Below are 24,982 nucleotides of genomic sequence, written 5' to 3'. Positions count from 1 at the left end.
TTAACCCACTGACATGTAATCATAAAGCTTTTAAATAGAAAACTGCCATCCAAGTCAAAAACAGAGAACATGTACGACATGTTCCCACACTAAGATACTAAAACTCATTTTCAGTATTTATGCTTAATTTTGTTTTAAGCCTTAGTCCTTTAGGAGGGGGAAAAAAGCATTTTAAGAGGCGTTAATATAAAAATAGTCATTCCATTTCATTACCTTATTATGTTAGAGAAAATTAAATCAGTAGATACTTATTGTGGCTAAAATATTAATTCAAGTACCATAAAATTTTCCTATTAGTAAATCTGCTACATATTTAAAAATTATTTCTACCTTACTACAGAACTACTTACTATCCTTAATATACTTTATAAAATTTCAGTGAGAAAAATAGACAATATATGATTTTATTAATAAATAGTGTGAAAGCATCAGTGATAACTGTTTAAACATTAAACTCTTTTAACATCCATGTCTTGGCTTTAATGTTGGGCATACTGGCTTCTATGGCACTGCAAGTAAACACACGAAAATACTTCCCATTTCCATGCACAGGTATTCAGCTATAACACCATTTACAAATTATTACGGACAAGATAACTTTTGCAATAGTATTCATTTGGACAGCCACAATTAAGTGAATATTAGATCAAGCAAGAAGTAGGCTATGTTCAATATGCTCTAGACGTCAGGCTGTAGTATTTAATGTTATTTAAAACTTAATTTTCTTATTTTTTAAAAGGGACATATTTTGTATATGTGGGTGCTCAAATGAAAACTGAAGAATACATTCTTTGACCATAACAAAATTCATATACAAGAGGGCGTTTGCCTCCTCCTCTAAAAGAAGCAATACATTTGCTCATAATCTCTCTCTCCAGGCACCATTTTCCATATTACTAATGAAAATGCTGACAAGCACCAACCCCGAAATTCTGTCTTCAAGGGAAAGTTACAAAGTTAAAAAACAGTGGCTCATTATAAAAAAAAAAATCAAATTCCAGCAACACTAATGCTAAAAATGACATCTATTAAATTTCTTAGCATCCAAGAAGTATAATATTTTCATGAGTTTTCTATTATGTGCAGATTTCCTTTCCTTAAGAAGTAAAATGAAGTTTGAACAGTACAGTCTGTGGTGTAGTGACATCAGCAACTGCCAGTTCTTGCCCATCAACGAGTCCCAATTCTAAAAGAAAAAATATACAATTAACCGAAGCAAAAAAACTCAACAAAATAGATAATACACACATATACAAACTATAAAGAATCCTGGGCTAGATAAAGATCAAAATCCAGTTCTCTTTATTTAATCAAGGTAGTATTATATTTGATTTCCTAGAGATTTTTTAATATTCTACTAAAAGAGCAATAAACTCTATTAATGTTACTAAAGATATAAGTAGGATAGTAGCACCATTTAAAAGCATTAAAAGCAAATCTAGAAGAGGCATTTATTACTTTTACTGGAAAAAAAAGAAGAAATTGATTAGTATTAGTAAATATACTCATTTAAAATACCTTTCAATGTCTTGGTGAGATTTGGCCTTGTTCGTTCTTCAATAGAGGTTACTGACTAGAAAACAATAATGTAAAGCACATTAAGTGAAATTAAACTTTTAATATAATTTTGTGGAAAAAAATAAAAACTGAACACTGATCACCTGTAAGTAAAGTGTTCTATTTTTTCCCTCTAATGTGGCTGTGATAGCTGGAGATTTCATCTGCCTAAATTATGAGAAAAACAAAGTCAAAGATCACTTTTTAAAAAACAATCCTAGTTTTTAAAGTTTTAAAGTCACAAAACTTCTTCTACAACATAACAAAAGACTTGAACACTTACAGAGAAGCACTATTGGTTAGATAATCCAAAACCTCCTGCAGTTTAGCTGATGGAGAAAACTGAATGTTTTGAGGAAGCTGGCTACAAGCTGGGCAGTTTTCCTAGATATAAAATAAAACACAAATCACAGTGGCACATGTACCAATAACAGTCTCTTTATAATGAGGAAATGAAAATCAAGTTGTTTTAATAATCATGCATATTCCCTATGAACAAATTTTTATGTTTTAAAACCTGCTTTCCCTAAAGGGCCATTTTTCCTAAATTATTTTGCTATACAGCATTTATTTCAGGATACAGTATTACAAAAGATATATCAGTAAGTACGGTTCTGGAAGTTAGAAAATACTTAGAAAGGGTGTGGGCAATTTCATTCACATTTCCAGCCAGTAATTAATATTTAAAAATCAGGGACTTCCCTGGTGGCACAGTGGTTAAGAACCCGCCTGCCAATGCAGGGGACATTGTTTTGAGCCCTCGTCCGGGAAGTCTCACATGCCGTGGAGCAGAGCAACTAAGCCCGTGCGCCACAACTACTGAGCGTGCGCTCTAGAGCCCGTGAGCCACAACTACTGAGCCCACGCACCACAACTACTGAAGCCCACGTGCCTAGAACCTGTGCTCTGCAACAAGAGAAGCCAGCGCAATGAGAGGCCCACACACTGCAACGAAGAGCACCCCCCGCTTGTGGCAACTAGAGAAGGCCCGCGCACAGCAGTGAAGACCCAACACAGCCAAAGATAAATAATTTTTTTAAAATAATAAATAAATAAATAAATAAATAAATATGCATGATCAAAAAAGTTTTCACGGGCTTCCCTGGTGGCGCAGTGGTTGAGAGTCCGCCTGCCGATGCAGGGGACACGGGTTCGTGCCCCGGTCCGGGAAGATCCCACATGCCGCGGAGCGGCTATGCCCGTGAGCCATGGCCACTGAGCCTGCACGTCCGGAGCCTGTGCTCCGCAACGGGAAAGACCGCAACAGTGAGAGGCCCGCGTACCACAAAAAAAAAAAAAGTTTTCATTAGTATACTATTACTAACCTTTCTCTCTGCTTCAAATGTGTACGTGTACAGTCCATCTACATCATTGAATACCAAGTAATTATTAAGGGGAATATATGCACTGTAATGAAAAAATGTTCATTCTTATGTAATTGAGCCAGATCAAAACACAGATTTACAAATATATTAAAAATGAAACCCATTACCTTGTGGCTATTTTAAAAACCTCAGTGGCACACACAGCTAAAGCGGAGAGAAAATAAAGGTGCTTTAACTCAATGAAAATTAGACATTTAAAATTAGAAGTTTTTAAAAAGTCAGTTATAAATCAGTACAGATAAATTTACAAGGTTATTGATTACAAAATAAGTAGACAGAAAATTACATAAACACTCTTATTTGTAAAAACTGAGAAAGTAACATTTTATATTTGTTTTGTATACTCTAAATGATAGAGTACCACCTCATGTTTTCCTCCCTCTTCTTCAGATTACCGTGCAGCCTGTTACACTGATTACAAAGAAATGGCACTAAAATGTCCCCTTATTACAGAGCACTTTATCTATGATATAATGTAAGAAAAAATATATAAAGGGTCCAATAGCTTGTTTTGTGGTTTTGGGGGCAGCTTGATTATACCAACATCCACCCAAGAAGATAATCAAATTCCCAGAACACCAGTTTTCTGAGATCAAGTAGCTGCAGAAATATCAATTTAGGCATTGAATCAAAACCTGAAGGAAAGAAAACAAAATTAAGTAGTGGCCATTTTTCCTCACCTGCAATGACTGCATTTGTGGAAGCTACTGCAGGAATGATTCGTTTTACTACCCCTGAAAAAATATACTGATTAAAATGTGGTCATTTCTTTTAAAAAGTAGGTATCTTAAATTAGACAATATGATGATTTAATATCATTTTCCATAACTTGATTTTTCGGGCTTTCAGGTCAGAAAATAGACTTAAGCTTAACAATGAAACCACCTTCTTTCACATTCACATTATTTTCTGTCATGTTCAGAAACTTAAGCGAGTTACAGTAGGAAAGAATAGTAAATTCTTCACACTGTTTCATATAAAGATGAGACAATAATATATTAATAACTGCTAAAAATTAGAGTGTTTATTTTGTTCCAGGAACAGTATGAAGATTAAATAAAAAATTATGGAATTTTTATAACATCATGTTAGTCTTATCACTCTGATTTTAAAGATAAGGAAAATGAGGTTGAGAGAAATTAACAACATCCACAGCTATACACCTCACAAGTGATGGGGGGGTATATGGACCCAGCTCTGCCCTAAAGGGCATAACTTTAGCCGATACAGTATACTATATTTTATAAGTAAGCTTTGAGTAAAATAAAGTAGGAGAATAACAGTTACCTAATTTTTCCTCATCTAATAGTTTTAGCTGTTCTATTCACAAAAATTCAAAACAAATAAAAACTGTGCCTAATCATTTTGTTTCACTCTACAATATGGACTACACAAAATATTAAACGCAGTTCTCTATTTCTACCCCACTTTTTTCTTATCAGTATCCGCAAATTAGGAATGAACAAAGCCCCACCTGAAACCGTTTTTTTAAGTACAAAATAAACATTCTGTAACTATATTTGTACTGTTCATTTTAGAAAAGCAAAAATTCAGAGAAAAGTAGCCATATTATCTTAGAGTGTGAGACAGCCCTGAAAGATGTGTTCCCAAGACTTCAGGTGTAGGCAGGTTTTAAAAACTTCAAAAAAAGGGAAATATCTAAGAAGGCGCGAAAGGAAGGCAGTTAAGTTTGGAAAGCTGTTTTAAAAAGTTAATTCTGAAAGAAGAAATAGGGAGGAGCTAACCTCATGATTACTGGAAGCTCTCCAGTGAACCACATAGAGCAGGACGTACTGGAAGAAGGAACAGGTAGTCACAAACAGGGAGGAGTTGAAGAGACGCTGTCCAATAAAAGCAATGTGAAAATGATAAAGATACGCCCCTGTCCCCCATCCCTTTTCAAAAAATCTGGACTTCACTTCCAATTTGGCTTCTGTGCTCCTTGTCAAGGCCCTCCATCCTCAGGCTGAGAAGTACACACCAAGCCTTCCTAAAAGGTATGGAAGGATAATTGAGACTACATATTGAAATGAGTTTATATAGTTCCTGATCAGGACAAAGAGAATTCATTTTTTAATTCAAACAATTAGCAAATAAATGTGCACTATATGCCAGACACTGTTCTAGGTGTTGAACAGAGGAGCAGTAAAAAAAAAAATTATCTGCTCTTACAGTGATGGAGGAGTCCATTAGACTGGATGGTCAGGGAAGACCTCCTTGGGGAGGTGATAATGTGAGCTGAAATCTAAACCATGAGAAAGACCCAGCCATGCAATGACCTGGGGAAAGAGCAATTCTGTAGAGTAAACACCAAGGGCAAAGGCCCCCAGAACAGGGATGAATTAGAGTGTAAGTATGAAATATTCTTCGCATAGAAAAACAAGGCTACCATTAGCTCTGAGCAATTATGAAAAGGTAAAACAGTGAATGGCTTAGAAGGCATTTTCAGTTGAATGATCAGGGAATGGTGCAGTTCATACCTGAGGGATAAGCAGCCAACCCTGAGGGGCATCCAAGGAAGAGCATTCCAGGTGTTAGGATCAGGAGTATTAAAGCTCTAAGGTGGGATCAGGCTTGGGAACAAAGCAGGTCAGAAGAGGGGAACAAGGAGTGTATAAGAGCAACAAGGAGTGTATAAGGATGGAATTTTCAAATGACCAACCAGAATATTAGTAAACATAAGGAAATAATCACAGGAGAGAAATGGCAGATTTTCACAAAGACAAAGCTCTTTCTGGTGAACTTGATGATCTTGGACAAAATTCTAGGAAGGGTGAACTGAGAGTATCTACATTAGGAAACAGTGATCACTAAAACTGAACATTATAATTGTTCACTGAGACAAGTCACAGGACTTAGTTACTGTGACTAGCTTTGCAACCCAAGGAAATGTGGAGGATAGGCTTCTGGAGAGCATCTGGAAAGGCCTTTCGTGACATCCTTGTGAACAAGACAAAGAAACATGAGGTACTCAAGAAGCTATGATCAACAGAAGGAGATAAATCTAAAAGGGCCTGACCAAAAGTATGATTCAGATGTCTGTTCTCAGCTAGTTTAGTCTTGTTAAAATTTTTAATTAATTATTTGGAAAAGAGATAAAGGATATGATTATCAAAACAACAAGTGATATGAAGCTAAAAATACACAAGTTGGCAGGCATAAAAGAATATACATGTATAAAGAGAGAAAAGCCAGTTGAATTTAAGAATAAACTTATAAGGACCTATACTTGAGTATAAAAGAAAAAACTACCACCCCCCATAACTGCCAAATCTGTAATAGGGAGATGTGGCTTAGCAATTGTATATGTGGAGAAAACTTCCTGCTTTTAACAGGCAGTAACCTGAAAGAATCAAAAGTAGAGCATCAATGTAAACAACAACAAAAACTAAAAAAGTCTGCTCTCCTCTAAGATTGCATCAATGATCAGAAGTTTATCATACGACCCATCCTAGAGCACTGAATTCTCACCTGGATAGTTAAGAGACGTATGGATAACTAAAATATGGTTAGAAAAAAACATGATGGGAACTTGAGTCATGAAACTTGTCAAAGGGTTAAAGGAACTAGGAAGGTTGATGGGAGCGATAATGATTTGGAGGGTTCAATACGTTAAGGGCTATTACTTAAAAGAGAATTAAATGTATATGCGGCATACTCTGGGACAATACTCAGACCACACTAAAGATGGAGATTTCTGCTCAATGTACAGAAGAATTGTCTTAACAATACTGTCCAAATGTGAAATAGACTGCCCCAGGAAGGGATAAATTGCTCTTCAGCAAAAGATGAAGTGAATAAATGGCTCGACCTGGATGATTTAGGGCCTCTTCCAACCCTAAGTAAATAAGATTCAATAATTTTATTAAATTCCTTCTAGTTAAGAAGTAGTATGGATTCTAGCAAACTCAGTTCCCTCCTACCAAATTTGGGGCACCTTTACTGAATCCCAAATGGATAGTACTATCTGAAATCACATCAATTATTTCCCCCAAGGCATCCCACCTCCTGAAAAAGGGATCATCCTAAAATCATAATTTACGACAATTCACTAACTTACCTTGAGTGAGTCTATACGTAATACCCCTAATGTTATATTGTGATGCTCTCTCCAGGGATTTTTGGAAAATCCACTGAATATGATCAGGATCATCGCCGTCTAATGGAACCCCTTCTGTCAGAGGAGAAAAAAAGGAAGGGAAGACAGAAACGTGTAAACATAAATCAACTTATTTTTAATGTAATTATCCAAATAAATAATATAGACAAACATTTTATGTAATTCTGGATTATGAAAATAGGTTTATTACCTCCAAAAGGCTGCTCCTTAGGCCACTGCAATATCCTTACATATTCAATACAGTGTTCTGGTAGCCTGGGCATCGATGCAATGGTGCACATAGGAAAATTAACCTAAAATCACAGTTTGCCTTTTTTAGTGGATTTTAAACAAGAAATTACTTTAAAATGTAACTTCTAGTTATGATCTAGTTTGTAACACTTTCTTATAATTCATCCTAGCCTTCTACTTACAGAAAGAAAACATTTTATATCATTAAGAATGCTTCTGAAACTAACACAGAGGGTCTGAGTCACTTCACTTAAGTTGATCTGCCTAAAAAAATAGGGTTGCCCTATATTTACAAAGTATATAAATTTAAGCTTTGTTAGAACATGGGAAGGAAGGGCTGAATAAATTCTCAAATATGAATACTCTATTATGTTTACCTAATATTCATATCTGAAGATATAAAATTAGCCAAAATAAAAATAAATTCACAGTTAAATCAATTCCAAGTAGATACTAATAAAGTTATTTATATTTATAAATCAAAATTCTAAATGCCCTTTAAAGTGGGTATGTAAATTAAAGAGCCCCATCTTTAGAAATATCATTCTTATCCCTGGTATCTTTATCTCCCTGAAACAATACAGGCAAAGACCAAAGAAAATAGATTACAGCTCTATCCCAACATATAACTTTGTAATTGATCTCTTGATCTCTACTCTCCAAATAAAAAAATACTACAAATGAATTATGAGAACAGTATCAAAATGATGATATTCAGTCTATATTATATCTTTCCTCAAACACAGCAAAGTTTCATATTTTATCATCTTTCTTCTTAGCATGATTTTTAAAATATGGTTACCCCTAATTTAAAATCCTAGGGCTTCCCTGGTGACACCGTGGACCCCTAATTAAAAATCTTAGGGCTTCCCTGGTGGCACAGTGGTTAAGAATCCACCTTCCAATGCAGAGGACACGGGTTCGAGCCCTGGTCCGGGAAGATTCCACATGCCGCAGAGCAACTAAGCCCGTGTGCCACAACTACTGAGCCTGGGCTCTAGAGCCCACGAGCCACAACTACTGAGCCCACGTGCCACAACTACTGAAGCCTGCACACCTAGAGCCCGTGCTCCTCAACAAGAGAAGCCACCACACTGAGAAGCCCACGCACCACAACAAAGAGTAGCCCCCACTCAGGACTAGAGAAAGCCCACACGCAGCAACAAAGACCCAATGCAGCTAAAAATAAATAAATTTTTTTAAAAATCCTAAATATTGACTAGTCTTAATAATTCAATCCCTATTCTACCCCAAGATACTATAAAACAGATGTGGGTGCTTTTGTGATTACCTGTGGTGGGTACAGTTCCAGTGTGCATTCAACACAAGCAGTCATTCCAGGCAGAATCACCCGGGCATTTCCTTTAAAACCTTCTGTCCCCCCATCTATCAAAGGGACAATGGAGCTTGGATCTAATACACCATCTTCATAATTTAGAAGAGATATCTAGGAAAATTATTTGAAGGGCTTATAAGGAGAGGGGGATAAGAATTCAAAAAAAGGGAAATGCGATCTAGTAATTCTGTAAATCAACCACATTATTGAGTAATAATATAACAAACCAAGGGATTACATTAGTAGCAATTTACATCCTCACCTGAAAATTCATGACTGGCAATAAACAGTGAACTACACCTATTACTGAAAATTGAATAAACTCTGATTTTTCAAAAATATGACACAAAAGTCTCATTTTTAGTACGTTAAGAGCAGCAGGAAGAACTTCAGAGAACTGTAAAAACACTAAGTCTTTACCAGCATGCCATTTATCCATCTTCTGGCTATGACAGAATCCAGTCCACATACAATTATATGAAATTCTACAAGAAAAAAAATGCAAGTTAACTTTTTTAAAATGCTGCTGCACGAAATAAGTCACAATTTCTAAGAAACAAACAAAAAACCATTTTTCATTATAAAACACACAGCTTCTACTCCTTGAGTAATCCTTCCTCAAGAGAGCATATAAAAATGCACCTAATGGTGCCAACTAAGAATTAAAACGGTGCCATTCTCTTTTCAGTCAACAACATTCCTGAAAAGCCAACACCAAGAAATGAAAGCAAATAAAGAAACAGGCTTCAAATAGCTAGCAATCTTCAAACAGACAGCAACTAAAAAATAGTAAGAATTTAGTGAGAATTTAATTTCAAGTGGAAAACTTACGTCGATAGAAAGTGTCGTTAAAATCCTGAATCTTGTTGAAATGTCTGAACATAAGTAAAGGAACTTAAGCTGCTAAATTTTTAACTTGCAAAATGAATTCAACAATTCTATAAGGATCAAATTATAAATGTATATTTAAAACAAGACATAAGTCATCAATGTTCAAAGCAGGGGAATTCAAGGAATCTGACAAAATGAACACAATCCCACCCCATGAAAAACCTTTTTTCTAAACACTACTCTCCCGTAACCACATAGAGCAGTTTCTCTCATCTCCAAACGTCCATATCATTATAACTGTGTCTCTGTTATACTTTCTACTCTGCTTCAGTTCTTATATAAAACCATAAGCCCTGGGAAAACAGAATGTGTACCTTCAACCACCAGCACCAAGCAGAGAGGCAATAAACATTTGTTTAGTGAAGGGAACAGGCACATTATAGTTCCCATTTAGAAAGGGGATTTTAGAAGTCAATTTACTGCACAAATTAACACATTGTACACCTTAAGTTTATACACTGTTGTATGTCAGATATAGTCAATAAAAAAAAAAGTTACTGCAAAGCTAATTTTTAGAAAACATGTTTCCAATAGCTTTTTCAGGTGCTAATGATTTGTTATTGGTTTTTTTCCCTTGGAGACGGGGAGAGATGAATTTTCTGCCTCATTTAACTCAGTTTTCCAAGACTCTCTTTTTACCCAACCCACACCATATCTGCAGGCTTCCCCAGCCTGGAGGGTGCCAAGGGAACCCCATTCAAAATTGGCTGTGGGTGTGAATCACAGTAGTTAACATTTGAACAGCATATATATGCTAAAAAAAATTTTTTTAATTTTTCAAATGAAGCAAATTTGTTTAGTAACATATAAATTACACTCCCCTAAAACAAATCATGCATTACATATTTTAGAAAGCAAAATGGAGAAAAGAGGGACAATACATATGTTTGCCCTAGATTTTTTTATTCTGGCCTACAAATAAAGTTATAAAAAATACATTCAATTCTAGCCCTCACCCACTCAGACCTCTGTTCCTTTTGAATGCCAGGCAAACAAGAGGCATAAGCTGCAGCTAGAACAGCTAGAAAAGGTCAAAAGAGAACCAGAGCAAACACTGGAAGAACAAAAATTGGAGACGCAGGAGCCAGACCAAGAAATCCCACCTCCTGGATTTCTACAAAATACCTAAAGTTTCCCAGATCTTAATAATGGGGGTAGACAAAGAGTGTGCACACTTCTTCCCCCCATCTTTCTCCCTATATGGACCTGAATTTGCAGTTTTAAACTTTTTATTTTTGCAAAGATAGTACACAGGTGTCCCATATTTCTTTCACCTGGTTTCCCCCAACAGTTACATCGTATATAACTATAGTACAATATCAAAACCACAAATGTAACACAGGTACAACGTGTGTGTAAAGTTCTGTCATTTAAACACATGTAGATATGTGTAGCCACCACAATTAAGATAAACAACTATACCATCACCAAAAATATCTCCCTCCTGCTACCCCTTTATAGTCACACCTATCCCTTCCACCACGCCTAATCCCTGGCAATCACTAATTTGTTCTCCATCTCCATAATTTTGTCATTTGAAGAAGGCTATAAAAATGCAAACATACAATATATGACGTTTTAAGATTGGCATTTTTCATTCAGCATAATGCTCTTGATATCCAACCAAGTTGTATTTCATTAGTTCTTTTTTTACTGCTCAGTATTATTGTACTGAGTACAATAATTGTGTATTGTATATACGGTATTAACTGTACCACAGTTTAACAATTCACCTACTGACAGATGTTTGGGTTGTTACCAGTTTTTGGCTACTGCAAATACAGCTGCTATGAACATCTGAGAACAAGTTTTTATGTAGACATAGTACTCATTTCTCTAGGGTAAATGCCCAGGAATGAAAGTGTTGAGTCGTATGTAAAGTACATATTCAAATTTTTATGAAATAGCCAAACTATTTTCCAGATGGCTATACCATTTTATATTTCCCACCAGCAATGTACAAGTAATCCAGTTTTTCTGTATCTTTGCCAGCATTTATTATTTTTCATTTCAGCTACCCTAATAGGTGTGTAGTAATATCTCATTGTGATCATAATTTGGATTTCTTATAGCTAGTGATACTGAACATCTTTCATGTGCCTTTTGTTATCTTTTTTAGCAAAATATCTCTTCATATTTTTTGTCCATTTTCTATTTGCACTGTTTATTTTTTACTTTTGAGTTATGAAAGTTCTTTACATATTCTTGATGAGTCCTTTGTCAGATAACTACTTCCTAAGTATTTCCCAGTGTGTAGCTTATCTGTTCATCCTCTTAACAAGATCCTTCACAGAGTAAAAGTTCTTAATTTTGATGACGTTCAATTTACCACTTTTTTTCTTTTATGGATCATGTTTTAATGTGGTCTAAGGACTCTTCATCAAGCCCTACGTCCCAAAGATTTTTCTCCTACATTATCTTCCAAAGTTCTGCAGTTTTACATTTTATACTTAAACCTATGATCCATTTTGAGTTTATTTTTGTAATTTTGATGTTTGAGATTCATTTTTTTGCCAACAGAATTTAGCGAAGAGATTATCCTTCCTCCAGTGAATTGTTTTTGCACCTTCGTCGAGTATAAATCAGCCATATTAGCACATGGCTATTTCTGGTTTCTCTATTCTGTTCCGCTGATCTGTGCCAATCTCTCTGGCAATACTACACACTCTTGATTATTGTAGCTACATAATAACTCTTGAAATTGGCTAGTGATTCCTCCGACTTTATTCTTTCTCAGTATTATCTTAGGTGTTCCTTAGCCCTTCTCTATGAATTTTAGAATAATCCCATCTGGAGAAACAAAAAAAATTGCAGGAATTTTGATAGAAATTATGTTAAACTTGTATACAAATTTGGGGAGAAGTGACATCTTTAGTATGCTGAAGCATCCAATTCCTGAACACAGAGTATCTTTCCATTATTTAGATCTCCTTTGATTTCTTTCATTAGTATTTTGCAGTATTCAGCATACAAGACCCATACTTATTTTGTTAAGTTTACACCTAAGTATTTCTCCTTTTTTTGAGTGGTTGTAGATGGCACTGTATTTTAAATTTCACTTTCCATGTGTTCACTGCTAGTACAGAGAAATACAATTGATTTTTGTATGTGATTTTTGTACCTGTGGTATTTCCAACATAACAAATCTCATTTCCTAAATTTCTATAAAATACTAAAAGTTCCGGGCTTCCCTGGTGGCGCAGTGGTTGAGAGTCCGCAGGCCGATGCAGGGGACACGGGTTCATGCCCCGGTCTGGGAAGATCCCACATGCCACGGAGCAGCTAGGCCCGTGAGACATGGCCGCTGAGCCTGCATGTCCGGGGCCTGTGTTCCACAACGGGAGAGGCCACAACTGTGAGAGGCCCGCGTACCACAAAAAAAAAAAAAAATTAAAATAATAATTAAAAAAATACTAAAAGTTCCCTGGATCTAAAGGTATGGGAATCAACAAAGTGTGAACAGTCCTTTTTTAAAACATATTTCTTATAAAAATATATTTACTCTGACACACCTTCCATTTAACTAATAATACACTGACTCTTTACTTTGCCTGCTATGATAAGGCAACATGAAGATTAATGGGGGGCTTCCCTGGTGGTGCAGTGGTTAAGAATCCGCCTGCCGATGCAGGGGACACAGGTTCGAGCCCTGGTCTGGGAAGATCCCACGTGCTGCAGACCAGCTGGGCCCACGTGCCACAACCGCCGAGCCTGTGCTCTAGAGCGCGTGAGCCACAACTACTGAAGCCCACGAGCCTAGAGCCCATGCTCTGCAATGGGAGAGGCCACTGCAATGAGAAGCCAGTGCACCACGGCGAGGAGTAGCCCCCGCTCACAACTAGAGAAAGCCCGCGTGCAGCAATGAAGACCCAATGCGGCCAAAAATAAATAATAAAATCAAATAAATAAAGTTATTTAAAAAAAAGATTAATGGGATCCAACCTACGAACTCAAGAGTCTAGTAGAGGAGATATGCAACTGAAACTGAAATTAAGGGCAATAAGGCAAAATAAATGATGGCACTGGCTACATTTATAAAATTTATATAACCTTAAAAAGAAAAGATTGGTAGGACATTTAACTGTTACCAGCAGGTATCACAGTAATAAGCTCACTGCTGCTGCTGATTTTCCTTTTGCTTATCTGTATTCTCTATGTTAAACATCTCCTGTATAATGATAATAATAAAAAGCTTCAAAAAGTTACGTATTAAGTAATTTATTTGTCAAAAGGATACGGAACTACATTGCAATTAGGAACTCTGTCATTTAGAAATTCTGCAGCAACTTCAGCCTTAGGTCTTCCAACATCTTTAGGCCTACAGGAAAAATTATATTTAAATTATCATTCACGATATAAATCTAGATTATCTATATAATCTACTTTCACACATAAAAATATCCACGGTGAGTTTATTTGGAGGCTATTTAGAGGAATATTTTTACCTAAGTATTTCTGATGAAAAATTAGTCATTCAACACTAAATGTCAACCCTTGTTGATATTCCAAATTAAGTATTTACAAGTATTGAAAAGTCTAATTAAGTATTTAAGTAAAAATATAAACAGTGCTTTTTTTTTTGAGGTAAAGCATAATAACAGCATGTTTCCTAGCCACTTCTCACTGTTGTGTTTCCCAATGCAAAAAATTATCCCAGATCCAGAGATTTCCAAGTATTTGCCCTAAACCCCAGAACTTCAAGGTGTTACTATGCAGGTCTTGGCCGAAATAAATTCGAGAGGTCCTAGGGATGCAAGAACGTTCACTTATCCCCTTCTTCCCATGTGTGCTGATTAAGTAGTAACTTTTGTGCCCCATAAGAAGCCATAACCATGTTTTTGAAGGAATAATTCCAAAGGCATTATCTAAAATTGCAAATGTTACCAATATTTTCAAGAAGGTAAAACTTAAAAGACCTCAAAAGGTCACTCCTAGATAATAACCATAGCTACAGACAGGAAAGGACAGGAATTCTCTCTTCTAACCTCAGTACAAATGGTATTTTCTTTCCTAATATTTCCTCATTCTCCTCACAGAAACAAATCACTCCCTCATGTATACATAACAAGTTCTTCATTACTACTTTTTCACAACATATTTTTGGTTATATACATAGGTCTATCATACTAGACTATGAACAACTGGAAGAAAGTTACCATATTCTTACCTCTTTGTACTCCTTCCTACTAAGCACAGAATAAACACTTTAAAAATAAATGAATATTAAAAAATCAACGTGCCTAATAGAAATCATATTTTATTTAAAATTGGAATTAAAAAAAATGCTTTACCAGGTCAATTTTCTCCTAATACAGCAGTATGCTTTTTTGACTCAAAACTTCTGATAAGAGGTTTTTGGGTTTTTTTTTCTGATGAGAGTTTTATTCTGACTTTGTCCTAACTTGCAATAAGAAGAGGCTGTAGCATAAGTCAAGCAACTTGATTTCAGTACTGCATTCAACTACTCTGGACAGAGCTGTTTAGGTATGTAAAGATGATAAAATAGAGTTTCAAGAATCTTTTAGGTTGTGCATTGTATGTGCTTTCATAATAGATCCCAAATAAAAGAACTAGATGGTTTCTGTGGAAGCTGCAACTTTATCATTCCAGAATTAGGGGATTAGATTGCTCCACCTAAAAACTGCACTTTGAGCAAAATGGCCTTTTATATACATCATCCTTGCAGGACACTGTGGCCTAATCACCTAACCTGGAAAACAAGTACCTACCCTGGGGTTTGCTCTGAGATTAAAAGAGGTACTGTAGATAAAGAGCTTAGAAAGTACTTAATATATCCTAAGCACTCCACAAATGTTAACTGTCATTATGATCTTCAATCATTATTTCAGCCCAAAATTAAAGGGCATGGCCTATTATCAATAACCAATTTGGTGGTGTCTTTTTTTTTCCTTTTTCTTTTGAATTTTATTTTATTTATTTTTTTATACAGCAGGTTATTAGGTATCCATTTTATACATATTAGTGTATATATGTCAATCCCAATCTCCCAATGAGTGGTGTCTTTTAGAGCAGTCATACACTAAAAATTTGTCAGACTGGAAAGGGCCCACAAACTTTTTCTATCAAGAGAAGAGAAATTTCGAGGTTTAAAAAAATAAACAAACGAGAACCTTAAAAGTTAAATGTAGGGTTCACACAATTACAATACTTCATTAACTTGACTTAGTTTAACCCATCCTTCAATCTCTTTAAGATTTTCCACAAACTTAATTTTATCTTTTCTGCTAACCTAACCTCATCCTGCATACCTAGAACTATTTGAGTGCTTTCTGTCAGTACTCTATAAGCATCAGAGAGAGAGGGAAAAAGTCCTTATCTCTCTGTATCTATAATTCTTTGATTAACAAATAGATACATTTATCTAAGCCATTCAAGCCCCTAAATGCTACACACTAAAATTTATTAATGAACTTTTCCTCATATCTGCATATAAGGCCTACTTCCAGTTTTTAAAGTCACTTCAAACAAGCTGCTCTTAGATTACCTTCTCTATGTCATGTATGCCTAAGGTAATTATCCCTCTTTGTTCCATTTCACTTGCTCCTGGGTTTCCTCTCCTTAACTCACCATTTTCTTTCCCCTTCTATAAAAAGTTCAAACTGTCACAACTTCATTGCCCCAGAGTCACCACTCAAATCTTGGCTCGTAAGTCCCCACCACTATATCTCACGAGGGCCTAATACATAGTTATGGTTCTCTTATGAAATCAACAGAAAGAAAAGAGCTGCACTCATTGTCTTCAGGGCACAATCACCCCAAAATCACATACACCTTTTGTAGATTTCCTTAAAAACAACAAAAACATATATTTGCTTACAAAACTTCTTTCACCAGAATGCCCAAAATTTTGCTGCAAAATTTTACCTAAGATGGGAGAGTAGTTATTTTCTTAATAAAATTAGTGCTATCCTCTCAGTGGTTTTTAAAATTATTAAACTGCAGTGTACTCAAGTTCAAATGATTATCACAATTTTAAAATAAGATATTAAAACTTACCTAAATAAAAATTGCCTATTTAGATTGGAAACATCTATAGTGTCCATGTCTATAACATGAATCTGTCTAAAACCAGACAAGGCCTGTGGGAATAAAAAAAATCCAATTAAGCAGAAGTTTCCTCACATCTGAAATTTTTAAATTTCTTTTCAATGGTCTTAAATCTACAAATTCTCAATAATAAATTCTGCACAATCGTTTTCAATGGTTAAAGAGTCTTACAAGATATATAAAATTCAGGGTTCTTGTAAAAGGTCAAAAAAGTGTAACTACTCAGTTTTAAACAGTCCATATCCAAAAGAGAATAACTCAAAATTTCTATAGTTGTTTCATAATCCCATAAACACGTCTGTAAAGTTTGTTGCTTTCCTGCTGCTGCTGCTGCTGCTGCTAGATATTTTAATTTTACTAGTCTTACTACTTAACTGTATTTGCTATTCTTTTCAGAATATTGTTAAAAGTAATTCCTACGAGCTTTATCTTAGTTTACATAAGCATGCCGCCATTCAGGAATAACTATAAGATTATATTATAAACACACACACACATATGTATATACACTGCACGTGTAAAAGAAATACCTTAAAAGTAGAGTCAAGAGCAAGCAATCAAACAGCTAGAGAAAAGCAACGAACTCTTGTGTTTCAGTGATAATGCCACATATTTTAACAGTACAACCACTGTTCAAATTTACCAGCAGAAGCAAAAGATTAAAAAGAAATAGATCTCAATAAGCAATTATGCTTTTCTGGTCTTGGTCAGTTTACTTATGTAATCAAATTGAATCACTTGGCAATAATTTCCCCATTTTTCTGCCCCTCTTTATAGCAAGAAACTCTCAAAAGATTTGTCCATACTTTCTTTCTCAAAGTCCACTCTTGCACTTGCTGTAAACAAGCTTTCACTCCCATCACTCCACCGAAAACCACACTTGTCAGGTCATCAGTGATCTCCACGTTGCCACCTCCAAAGACCAGCTCTCAGTCTCTCTGACATGACCCATCTCAAGTGTTTGCCAGGGTGTGGATCAATTCCCCTCCTGAAAACACGTTCTTCACCTGGTCACCCCACTCATGAGAATATGAACACTTTTTAAAAATTGGTTTCCCATTCACCACACTCATGAATTTTACTCCTAATTTACTGGCCAGAATTTGGAGTGCCCTTGCGCTTATTAGCTCTGGTGATTTCAGACAATCTCATAACATAAAGCATCATCTAACAGGTATCTCAAACTGTACAGTTTCCAGAACCAAAGCCAATCATTCTTGCTCACCAAAACCAGCAAATCTGTTTTTTGCCCAGCCCCCTCACTTCAGTGAATGCCAACTCCATCTTTCCAGTTGCTCAGGGCAAAAACCTTATCATGTCATCCTTGACTGCTCTCCTTCTCTTATGTCCCACACCAATCCATCAGCAAATCCTGCTGACTCCATCTTCAAAACATATCCATAACCCGACCACCTCTCACCACCTGCAGTACTACCATCCTGTTCCAAGTCACTCTCACCTCTTGCCTAGATGCCTGCACCTTCTAACCAGCCTCTCAGCTTCCTTCTCTGTTCTCAACACATCAGCCACAGTGATCCAAGTTAAAGCCAGACCGAGTCAACTCATCTGCTTAAATCTCTCCAATGACTTCCTGACTCAGAGTAAAAGGCAAACTTCTTACAGTAGCACCTCAAGCCTTTTGGGATACTCCAAGCCCCTCCCATTATCTCTGATATCCTCCTAGAAAATGCCCCTCCTTCCTCACTTCTGCTTTAGCTATAATGACCTCCTTGCCCTCCTGGAACATAAACAGTTATGCTCCCACTTCACAGCTTTTGCACCTGATATTCCCTCTGCCTAGAATGTTCTTGCTCACCTTTTTGCTCAAGTAGCACCGTTTTGTGAACCCTTTCCCTTCCCGCCAGGCTATATATTGATATCTTCCATCCTTCCTTTCTCCATAGCATTTATTACCATCCGACATACTACATAGTTTACTTGTCTTTTCCCTTCCATTAAAACATAAGCCCCACAAATACAAACACCTGTCTTGTTCGATGCTGTAACTTCAGCATCTAAAACAGTATACAGAGAAAGAGGCATCTAAAACTGGTATACAGAGAAAGAGGCTGAATAAATATTTGCTCAATCAATAATATTAATGTCATACCCTTTTTTTTAGAATGAGCCTCTGGGGGGCTTACAATCAATTGAAAAAACACGTATGTATATCTCTTTTGTACTTATGTGTGAAACAAGCAAAGTAACAAGTGGTAAAACCAAAAACACTTAGTTTTCTTCTTTTTTGAGTAAGAGGTTATTACAATGCAATAAATAACAAGGCCACTCCTAAAGTTGCTGGATGACTACTCCTCAGATCTAATCTCCAATTACTTTACATTTAAAATTGGTATCTATCACATTTGCAAATAACAGCTTTGGAAAAAGTTAACTATTTAGGGGATTTGTGCATACAATTTGTGCATACAAAACCACTGCCCATCCTCCATAAATCCTTTGGTTCTCATGCTGCAAAGGGTATTTATGTCTGATAAGGTACTGTCATTTTGGCACCCTATCACAGAGTATATCATACATGCTGCTGTTTATTTTGTGAGAGACTTGTCTTCCCAATGATATTTCAAATTAAGGACACAGATCATGATGGCTTACAATGCCCACAGAACCCAGCATAGCCGACTACCATGAAGCGTATTAAGTTTTTGCAGTCTCACTAGGAGCGATGTTAGTGTTTCCTAGCAAAATTAATGTGGCTGTTTATATTTAAACTTTGCTCCCAAGGCTGACTTTTTAGGTCCTTCATCTGCCTGTTATCTGCTTCTTTTTCCAAGAAGCCTACTCTAGCATTTCCACTTTCCCACATACTAATCATAAGGCTGGCATACAACAGCTGCACATCAATTCTTCCCTTATCCATTTTTGCTAAATAAACTGATAAAGTCTTATAAAGAGCTACTACTGTAGTTATCAGAAGTCAATGAAATGGAAATTCCCTGGTGACGCAGGGAATTCCCTGGTTAAGAATCCGCCTGCCAACGCAGGGGACAGGGGTTTAAGCTCTGGTCCGGGAAGATCCCACATGCCGCAGAGCAACTAAGCCGGTGTGCCACAACTACTGAGACTGCATTCTAGAGCACGCAAGCCACAACTACTGAGCCCACGCACCAGAACTACTGAATCCCGCATGCCTAGAGCCTGTGCTCTGCAACAAGAGAAGCCACTGCTATGAGAAGCCCGCACACCGCAACGAAGAGTAGCCCCCGCTCGCCACAACTAGAGAAAGCCCGCGCACAGTAACGGAGACCCAATGCTGCCAAAAATAAAGAATAAATTAATTAATTTTTAAAAGTCAGTGAAACTAATTAAGTCACAAAGTATGTATTTCCAACCAGTATACAGAAACAGCTTCACTAAATAGTACCCTCTCTTAAGACAATAGTCATTTAAAACAGACTGACCAAAAAAAAGGCTTAGCTCCCCCAAATTTTATGGGTATACTACCATATGGTCTTAAAAAAGTTACTATATGATTAGATCATGTAATGACCTAATGGTTCAGTGAAACACCTAAGAATTGATGGCCTGGATTGGATTCCAGGTACATCACCATAATCCAGAAAAAACTTGTCATTTAACATCCCTGAACCTGTGTCTCCCCTCTATATAAAATGAGACAGTGTCCTATCTACCTAAGTGGGTTATTTTGAGGGACAAAAGAAATAATAAATTCTTTGAAATTACATGTTAAATATGAGTTACCAGTTTTGTTATTTACTTCACTGAATTAATGAGCTCTCTGCCAGAGGAAGCACAAAGATTTGTTGGATAAAAAGCAGAGAAGAAAAGAGAAGTAAGAATTTCTATTAACAACTTTATAGCCGAGGACTTCAGGGCTTAAAAAGTTAAGTTACATCATCGTTTTAATTACTATCTGGAATTTGACCTGCTAAACTTATCTAACAAAGGCTCAGGAGAAACGGTTAACAATCATAACAAAGAAATGACAGAAAAGGAAAAAGGTTTAATTATCATAAAGAAAAAACTTCATATTATATAGTTATATTACCAGATTTTTCAGGAGCTCACATCCTAAGCCGCCAGCTCCAATGACTAGAACTTTACACGTATCTAACAAAAACTGGAGAGACTGTAAAGAACGAAAAGGCATATTAAAATCTAGCTGATAAAAACCTTAAGTAGCATCAATAAAGCAACAAACCATAAAATAGCTTCTGAGGTTTCCATGAAAAATGCAACTAATGATAAAGAACAGCCTCTGTAGTTAGTAAGTTATATTAAATTTATGAACAAGGTAGAACCAGAAATTCTATAACCCTAACGATTTCAGAGTTCCAACTTTAATGTTTTTAAACTGACTTTTATTGTATGAAATTAAAACGGTATTTCTAACAAGAAAAACTATGCCTAGTTAAGAGTAGTTTTTTTTTTTTTTAACTTTGAAAGGGATGGAAAGCATCAAACTCATTTAACTGACTTCTTACAAATAGAAAAGTGTAAAAATTTTAAGAACTGAAGATCAAGCACTGCATAAGGTGTTTAGAGGTCTTTAAAAGAAAAAAGGCAAGGGCTTCCCTGGTAGCGCAGTGGTTGAGAGTCTGCCCGCCGATGCAGAGGACACGGACCGGGAAGATCCCACATGCCGCAGAGCGGCTGGGCCCGTGAGCCATGGCCACTGAGCCTGCGCATCCAGAGCCTGTGCTCCGCAACGGGAGAGGCCACAACAGTGAGAGGCCCGCATACCGCAAAAAAAAAAAAAAAAAAAAAAAAAGGCAAGAACAATAATAGCTGCTTTTGAATACAGTGGGTTAAACTTATAAAACATGAGATGACAGGAAGAAAAAACAGACAAAGCTCTTAGAATATTGCCTATCAGCAGGAACAACCACTTAACAGAAGTATCTTAAATTATTAGGCTAAAAAAAAATCTTCAGAAGCACAAGAAAATATGTTGGATTATCCAAAGAAATGGAAAATACTGTCAATTCTGTCTAAGATTCAAGGAAAGAAGAGTTATTCAGATAAGACACCGAGTCAAACCCAAGAGTCTGAACCTTAATTTTAGGAGCAGCACAATACTTCTATTTCAAAACATCTCTTCATCAATACAAAAGGACATAAAGTTTTACTGTAAAATTTACTGTAAAGGAATATTTCCTACCTTGTAATAAAAAACAAGTTGTTTCTAACTAACATTTGCTTTAGGTCAGACACTACCAGTTCCAAATTCTATTCCTCTATTATACAGAAGTCACATATTTTTTATACTTTTTAACATGCAATTAATTATATTCAATTCTAAGCAAAGATGCTCATTTCAAATAAACTTCAAAATTTAAACAAGCACATCTATATTCCTGTGAAAATTAAATTTCTCATAGCAGGGCTAAAAAGGTGTGTCTCAAAATTAATTTTAAACCGGAATTTTAAGTGAAATATAACTTAGAATTTTAAATGAGGTCATGAAGTCATTTTACTCTTGAAAATTTTCAACATGTTACATGAGAAATGTGAAAACAACTCAAATATTAGTCATTCAAATAAAATCAGTTGCAAATATTCCATTTAGTATTTCAAGATAACTTACACAATTTTATTAGTATTTTTATTATAAAAGTAAATTAAAAAGGAAGCATTTTATTGTTTTTGAAACATAAAACTATTAGAGGAGTTATTTAAAAATAAACGTTTCTCACTTCAGTGCTCGGTTCGAAATCAGGGTGTGTGAAGGGTCCAGATCGCTCGAGGAACTTCTTTACATGGTTCCAGCGACCTTCCCAGTCTCCAGTGTCCCCACACCCACCATCAACAGCCATTCTGCACAGAACACAGTAAATTCAGCTGCAAAGATCAGTATGAAAAAGCCACACCTACAAGTATTATGCTTTCCCCAAATGAAAAGGTAACGACACCAGACCTGCTCAAATAAAAAGGGTAATATTCCATGTGGTTATGCTTATGCTTTTACTGTCTTTTCTTGCTATTATACAGTCTATTTAAAGGTAAGAACTGCACATGTTTGAGGAAATAAGTCAGTCGACATGTTTCTGGGTTCCTAAAACCACCTAAGATCAAACTTGGGATACTGGTCAATCGGTGAGAAATGGGCTTTCTAAACATTTGGAATTTACTAAAGATCACTGCAAACTGCCCAATCTGTTCTATGAACACACTTGGAACAGGAAATATAACCTACAAGGAAAAACAAAATCCATAAAAGCCCTCCACTTCCAGAATCCTAATGCTTGACATCTAACACAATTCATGTGTCCTTTCCAAGTTTGAAAGGTGAGACTTGAAGATTATTTTTCATGAGAGGGACTTTAACACATTTTTCTCTGAGAGGTCCTAATTTTCAAAAAAGAAGCTCTTAGGACTATGAAGTGGTTTCTGTTGCCACTAAACACAAAGAATGTTTTAGGTTATAATTATGCCACAGATCGGCATTACCATCTAGAAATCTTTTAGAACATACAACTGAGTAACGAGGGACTCCGCTAACAAAATACAGGTATTTTCTACTCATTGCAAGATCATGTTTCACTGTGATTATTTTTAATTTTCAAATTTCCTATAATCCCACAATTTCTACCTTCAAACATATTAGTATATCCAATTTTTACAAAAGGGACCAAGTATTGCCTAGCAATAAAGACCATAGGTTTTGATGTCACAGCTGGGTTTGGTTCCACAATTAATAGCATTGTGACCTTGAGCAGATTACTTAACAGTCATAAACCTCATCTGTAGCTTGTCTGTACCTACTTCTTAAGGTCAGAATGAGGATAAAGAGATAATCCACATAGACGCCTTAGTACAATACTTGGTATATAGTAAATATTCAAATTGTGGCTGTCATTTTAAAGTGGAGAGGAAATGAAAGGTGGAAAGAAATGTGAAATTAAACTTGTTCCAAGTCCTCTTGCAACTGAAATTCAACTTTCTGAGGAAGATACCTAAAGACTCTAAGGCCCTGCTACTGGGAATTGGCCCAGAAATTAATACTAACTCACCACGCCCACTGCAAGAGTACTTTCTTCCCCTCCCACATAAGGAGGAAGAAAAAATATGTGGTGTTGCCCAGCGTGGAAAACACTTCGTTTAAACCTGTGTCACCTGCACGAAACTAAGCATCTGATATGAAATAAGGTGTGTAATTAACGGAGAAAATAAGCTCTTTGGAGTCAACACTCTCCTTTAAGAGCCAATGATTTTGCACAAATGATTGAAGTGCTTAGTACAATACCTGACATAAAGTTCTCATAAAAAGTCTACAATTAATACTGTTGTCTCAGTGTTTACGAAAGGCCCAAAACGGCCTAGTGTCCATTTCATGTGTTTTAGTAAGATTCCCTTCTCACAAGGTCACGGCTCTGACAATTTGGGATGGAGGAAGAGCGGGGCGCATGGGTCCTTCCGCAAGACCTTTAAGTCAAGCACCCCGGCGGGCCGGCGCGGGATCTGTGCGCGCTACTCGGGCCCGGCGCCCGCCCGAGATAGAGACCAGGAGGGCCCGCCGGGCCCCTGGGGCTGCGGGCGGGGCTCGGGGGATGAGGCGGCGCAGCCTGCGCTCCGGGTGCCCCCCTCCCAGCCCCCCGGGCCCGCTGCGGCTGGTCCCCTAGGCCTGGGGTTGGGGGAGGCGGGGGTCCCCGGAGAGGGCCCCGGCCTCCCGGCAGCACTAACTTCTCAGCCAGCAGCTCCTCTATTCTCCTTCTTTTCTTCTCCCTAAAAGAAAGAGAGAATAAAAGAAGGGTCAGCATCACGCTACACACTGGGCGCCGCGAGGGGATGAGGGGCGAGGGGACGGGGCGGAGGGTGGCGGGGACCCCGGGTGGAGGCGACGACCGCCCACCGCCGCGCTCTCTCACAACCCAGCCCGGCCCGGGGCGCCTGCAGAACCCGGGTACTTACGGCTCCTCGCCATCCGCCATATTGTTCTCCGCCTCTTCCCAGGAACCCCCACGGCGGGAGGAGCGAAGGGGCGGGGCGAGGCCGGGAGGGAGAAGGCGGGGCCGGAGAAGGGGGCGGGGCCGGAGAAGGGGCGGGGACGACAAAGAGGGACGGGGAAGGAGGGGAGGAGGCGGGGCTAATGGGGCTGCCTGTGCCAGGCTCCCGTGGCTTCAAAGACTTCTTTGTAATTAAAATCTTGATTAAATACACTTAATTGGAGAAAACTAGTGTATAATGTTTTGCTGTGCGAGAATACAGACGTAATACATTATTTGTTTATACAATTTATGTATATGCAAAGCATCTCATCACCTAAAGATAAATGGTGATAGAATTTTGGAATACTTTCTTCCAGAGTCAGAGATAGATAGGTAGATATGTAGGTAGATAGATAGGTGTGTGTGTGTGTGTGTGTGTGTCTGTCTGTCTGTCTGTCTGTGTGTCTGTGAGTGTCCCCGTGCGCAC

The 24,982-nt window shown here is 37.1% G+C and overlaps 1 protein-coding gene across 3 annotated transcripts; it reads right to left on the bottom strand.

Moving 5' to 3' along the window:
- Nucleotides 1-380: 380 nt before the first annotated feature.
- On the bottom strand, nt 381-24,509 carry UBA3 (ubiquitin like modifier activating enzyme 3). 3 transcript variants are annotated; one of them, XM_065884597.1, is made up of 18 exons: nt 24,479-24,509; nt 24,251-24,292; nt 22,264-22,384; nt 20,616-20,696; nt 16,538-16,620; nt 13,758-13,838; nt 9,461-9,504; nt 9,050-9,114; nt 8,585-8,740; nt 7,253-7,355; nt 7,003-7,116; nt 3,623-3,676; nt 3,050-3,086; nt 2,883-2,964; nt 1,841-1,941; nt 1,662-1,725; nt 1,519-1,573; nt 381-1,186 (listed from the first exon to the last, which is right to left on the bottom strand). In XM_065884597.1, the coding sequence occupies exons 1-18, from the start codon at nt 24,496-24,498 to the stop codon at nt 1,098-1,100; spliced, it is 1,392 nt and encodes a 463-aa protein (XP_065740669.1). In that variant the 5' UTR covers nt 24,499-24,509; the 3' UTR covers nt 381-1,097. The 3 variants fall into 3 exon arrangements, with proteins under 3 accessions (XP_065740669.1, XP_065740670.1, XP_065740671.1); XM_065884598.1 differs by lacking the exon at nt 24,251-24,292 and having other exon boundaries at nt 738-1,186; nt 24,479-24,506; XM_065884599.1 differs by lacking the exons at nt 20,616-20,696; nt 24,251-24,292 and having other exon boundaries at nt 1,070-1,186; nt 24,479-24,498.
- Nucleotides 24,510-24,982: the final 473 nt, after the last annotated feature.

Source organism: Phocoena phocoena, chromosome 10 (genome assembly GCF_963924675.1).
Source record: "Phocoena phocoena chromosome 10, mPhoPho1.1, whole genome shotgun sequence".
NCBI lineage: Eukaryota > Metazoa > Chordata > Mammalia > Artiodactyla > Phocoenidae > Phocoena > Phocoena phocoena.
This window is presented reverse-complemented; position numbering and strand designations above follow the sequence as displayed.

Excerpts from the sequence above, each read along its gene's own strand:
- UBA3 (XM_065884597.1), bottom strand. The coding sequence starts at position 24,498 with ATGGCGGATGGCGAGGAGCC. Across the intron at positions 8,741-9,049 it reads GATGGATAAATGGCATGCTG|ATATCTCTTCTAAATTATGA; the intron begins GTAAAGACTTAG and ends TAATTTTCCTAG. Across the intron at positions 3,677-7,002 it reads TACGTATAGACTCACTCAAG|GGGTAGTAAAACGAATCATT; the intron begins GTAAGTTAGTGA and ends ATATTTTTTCAG.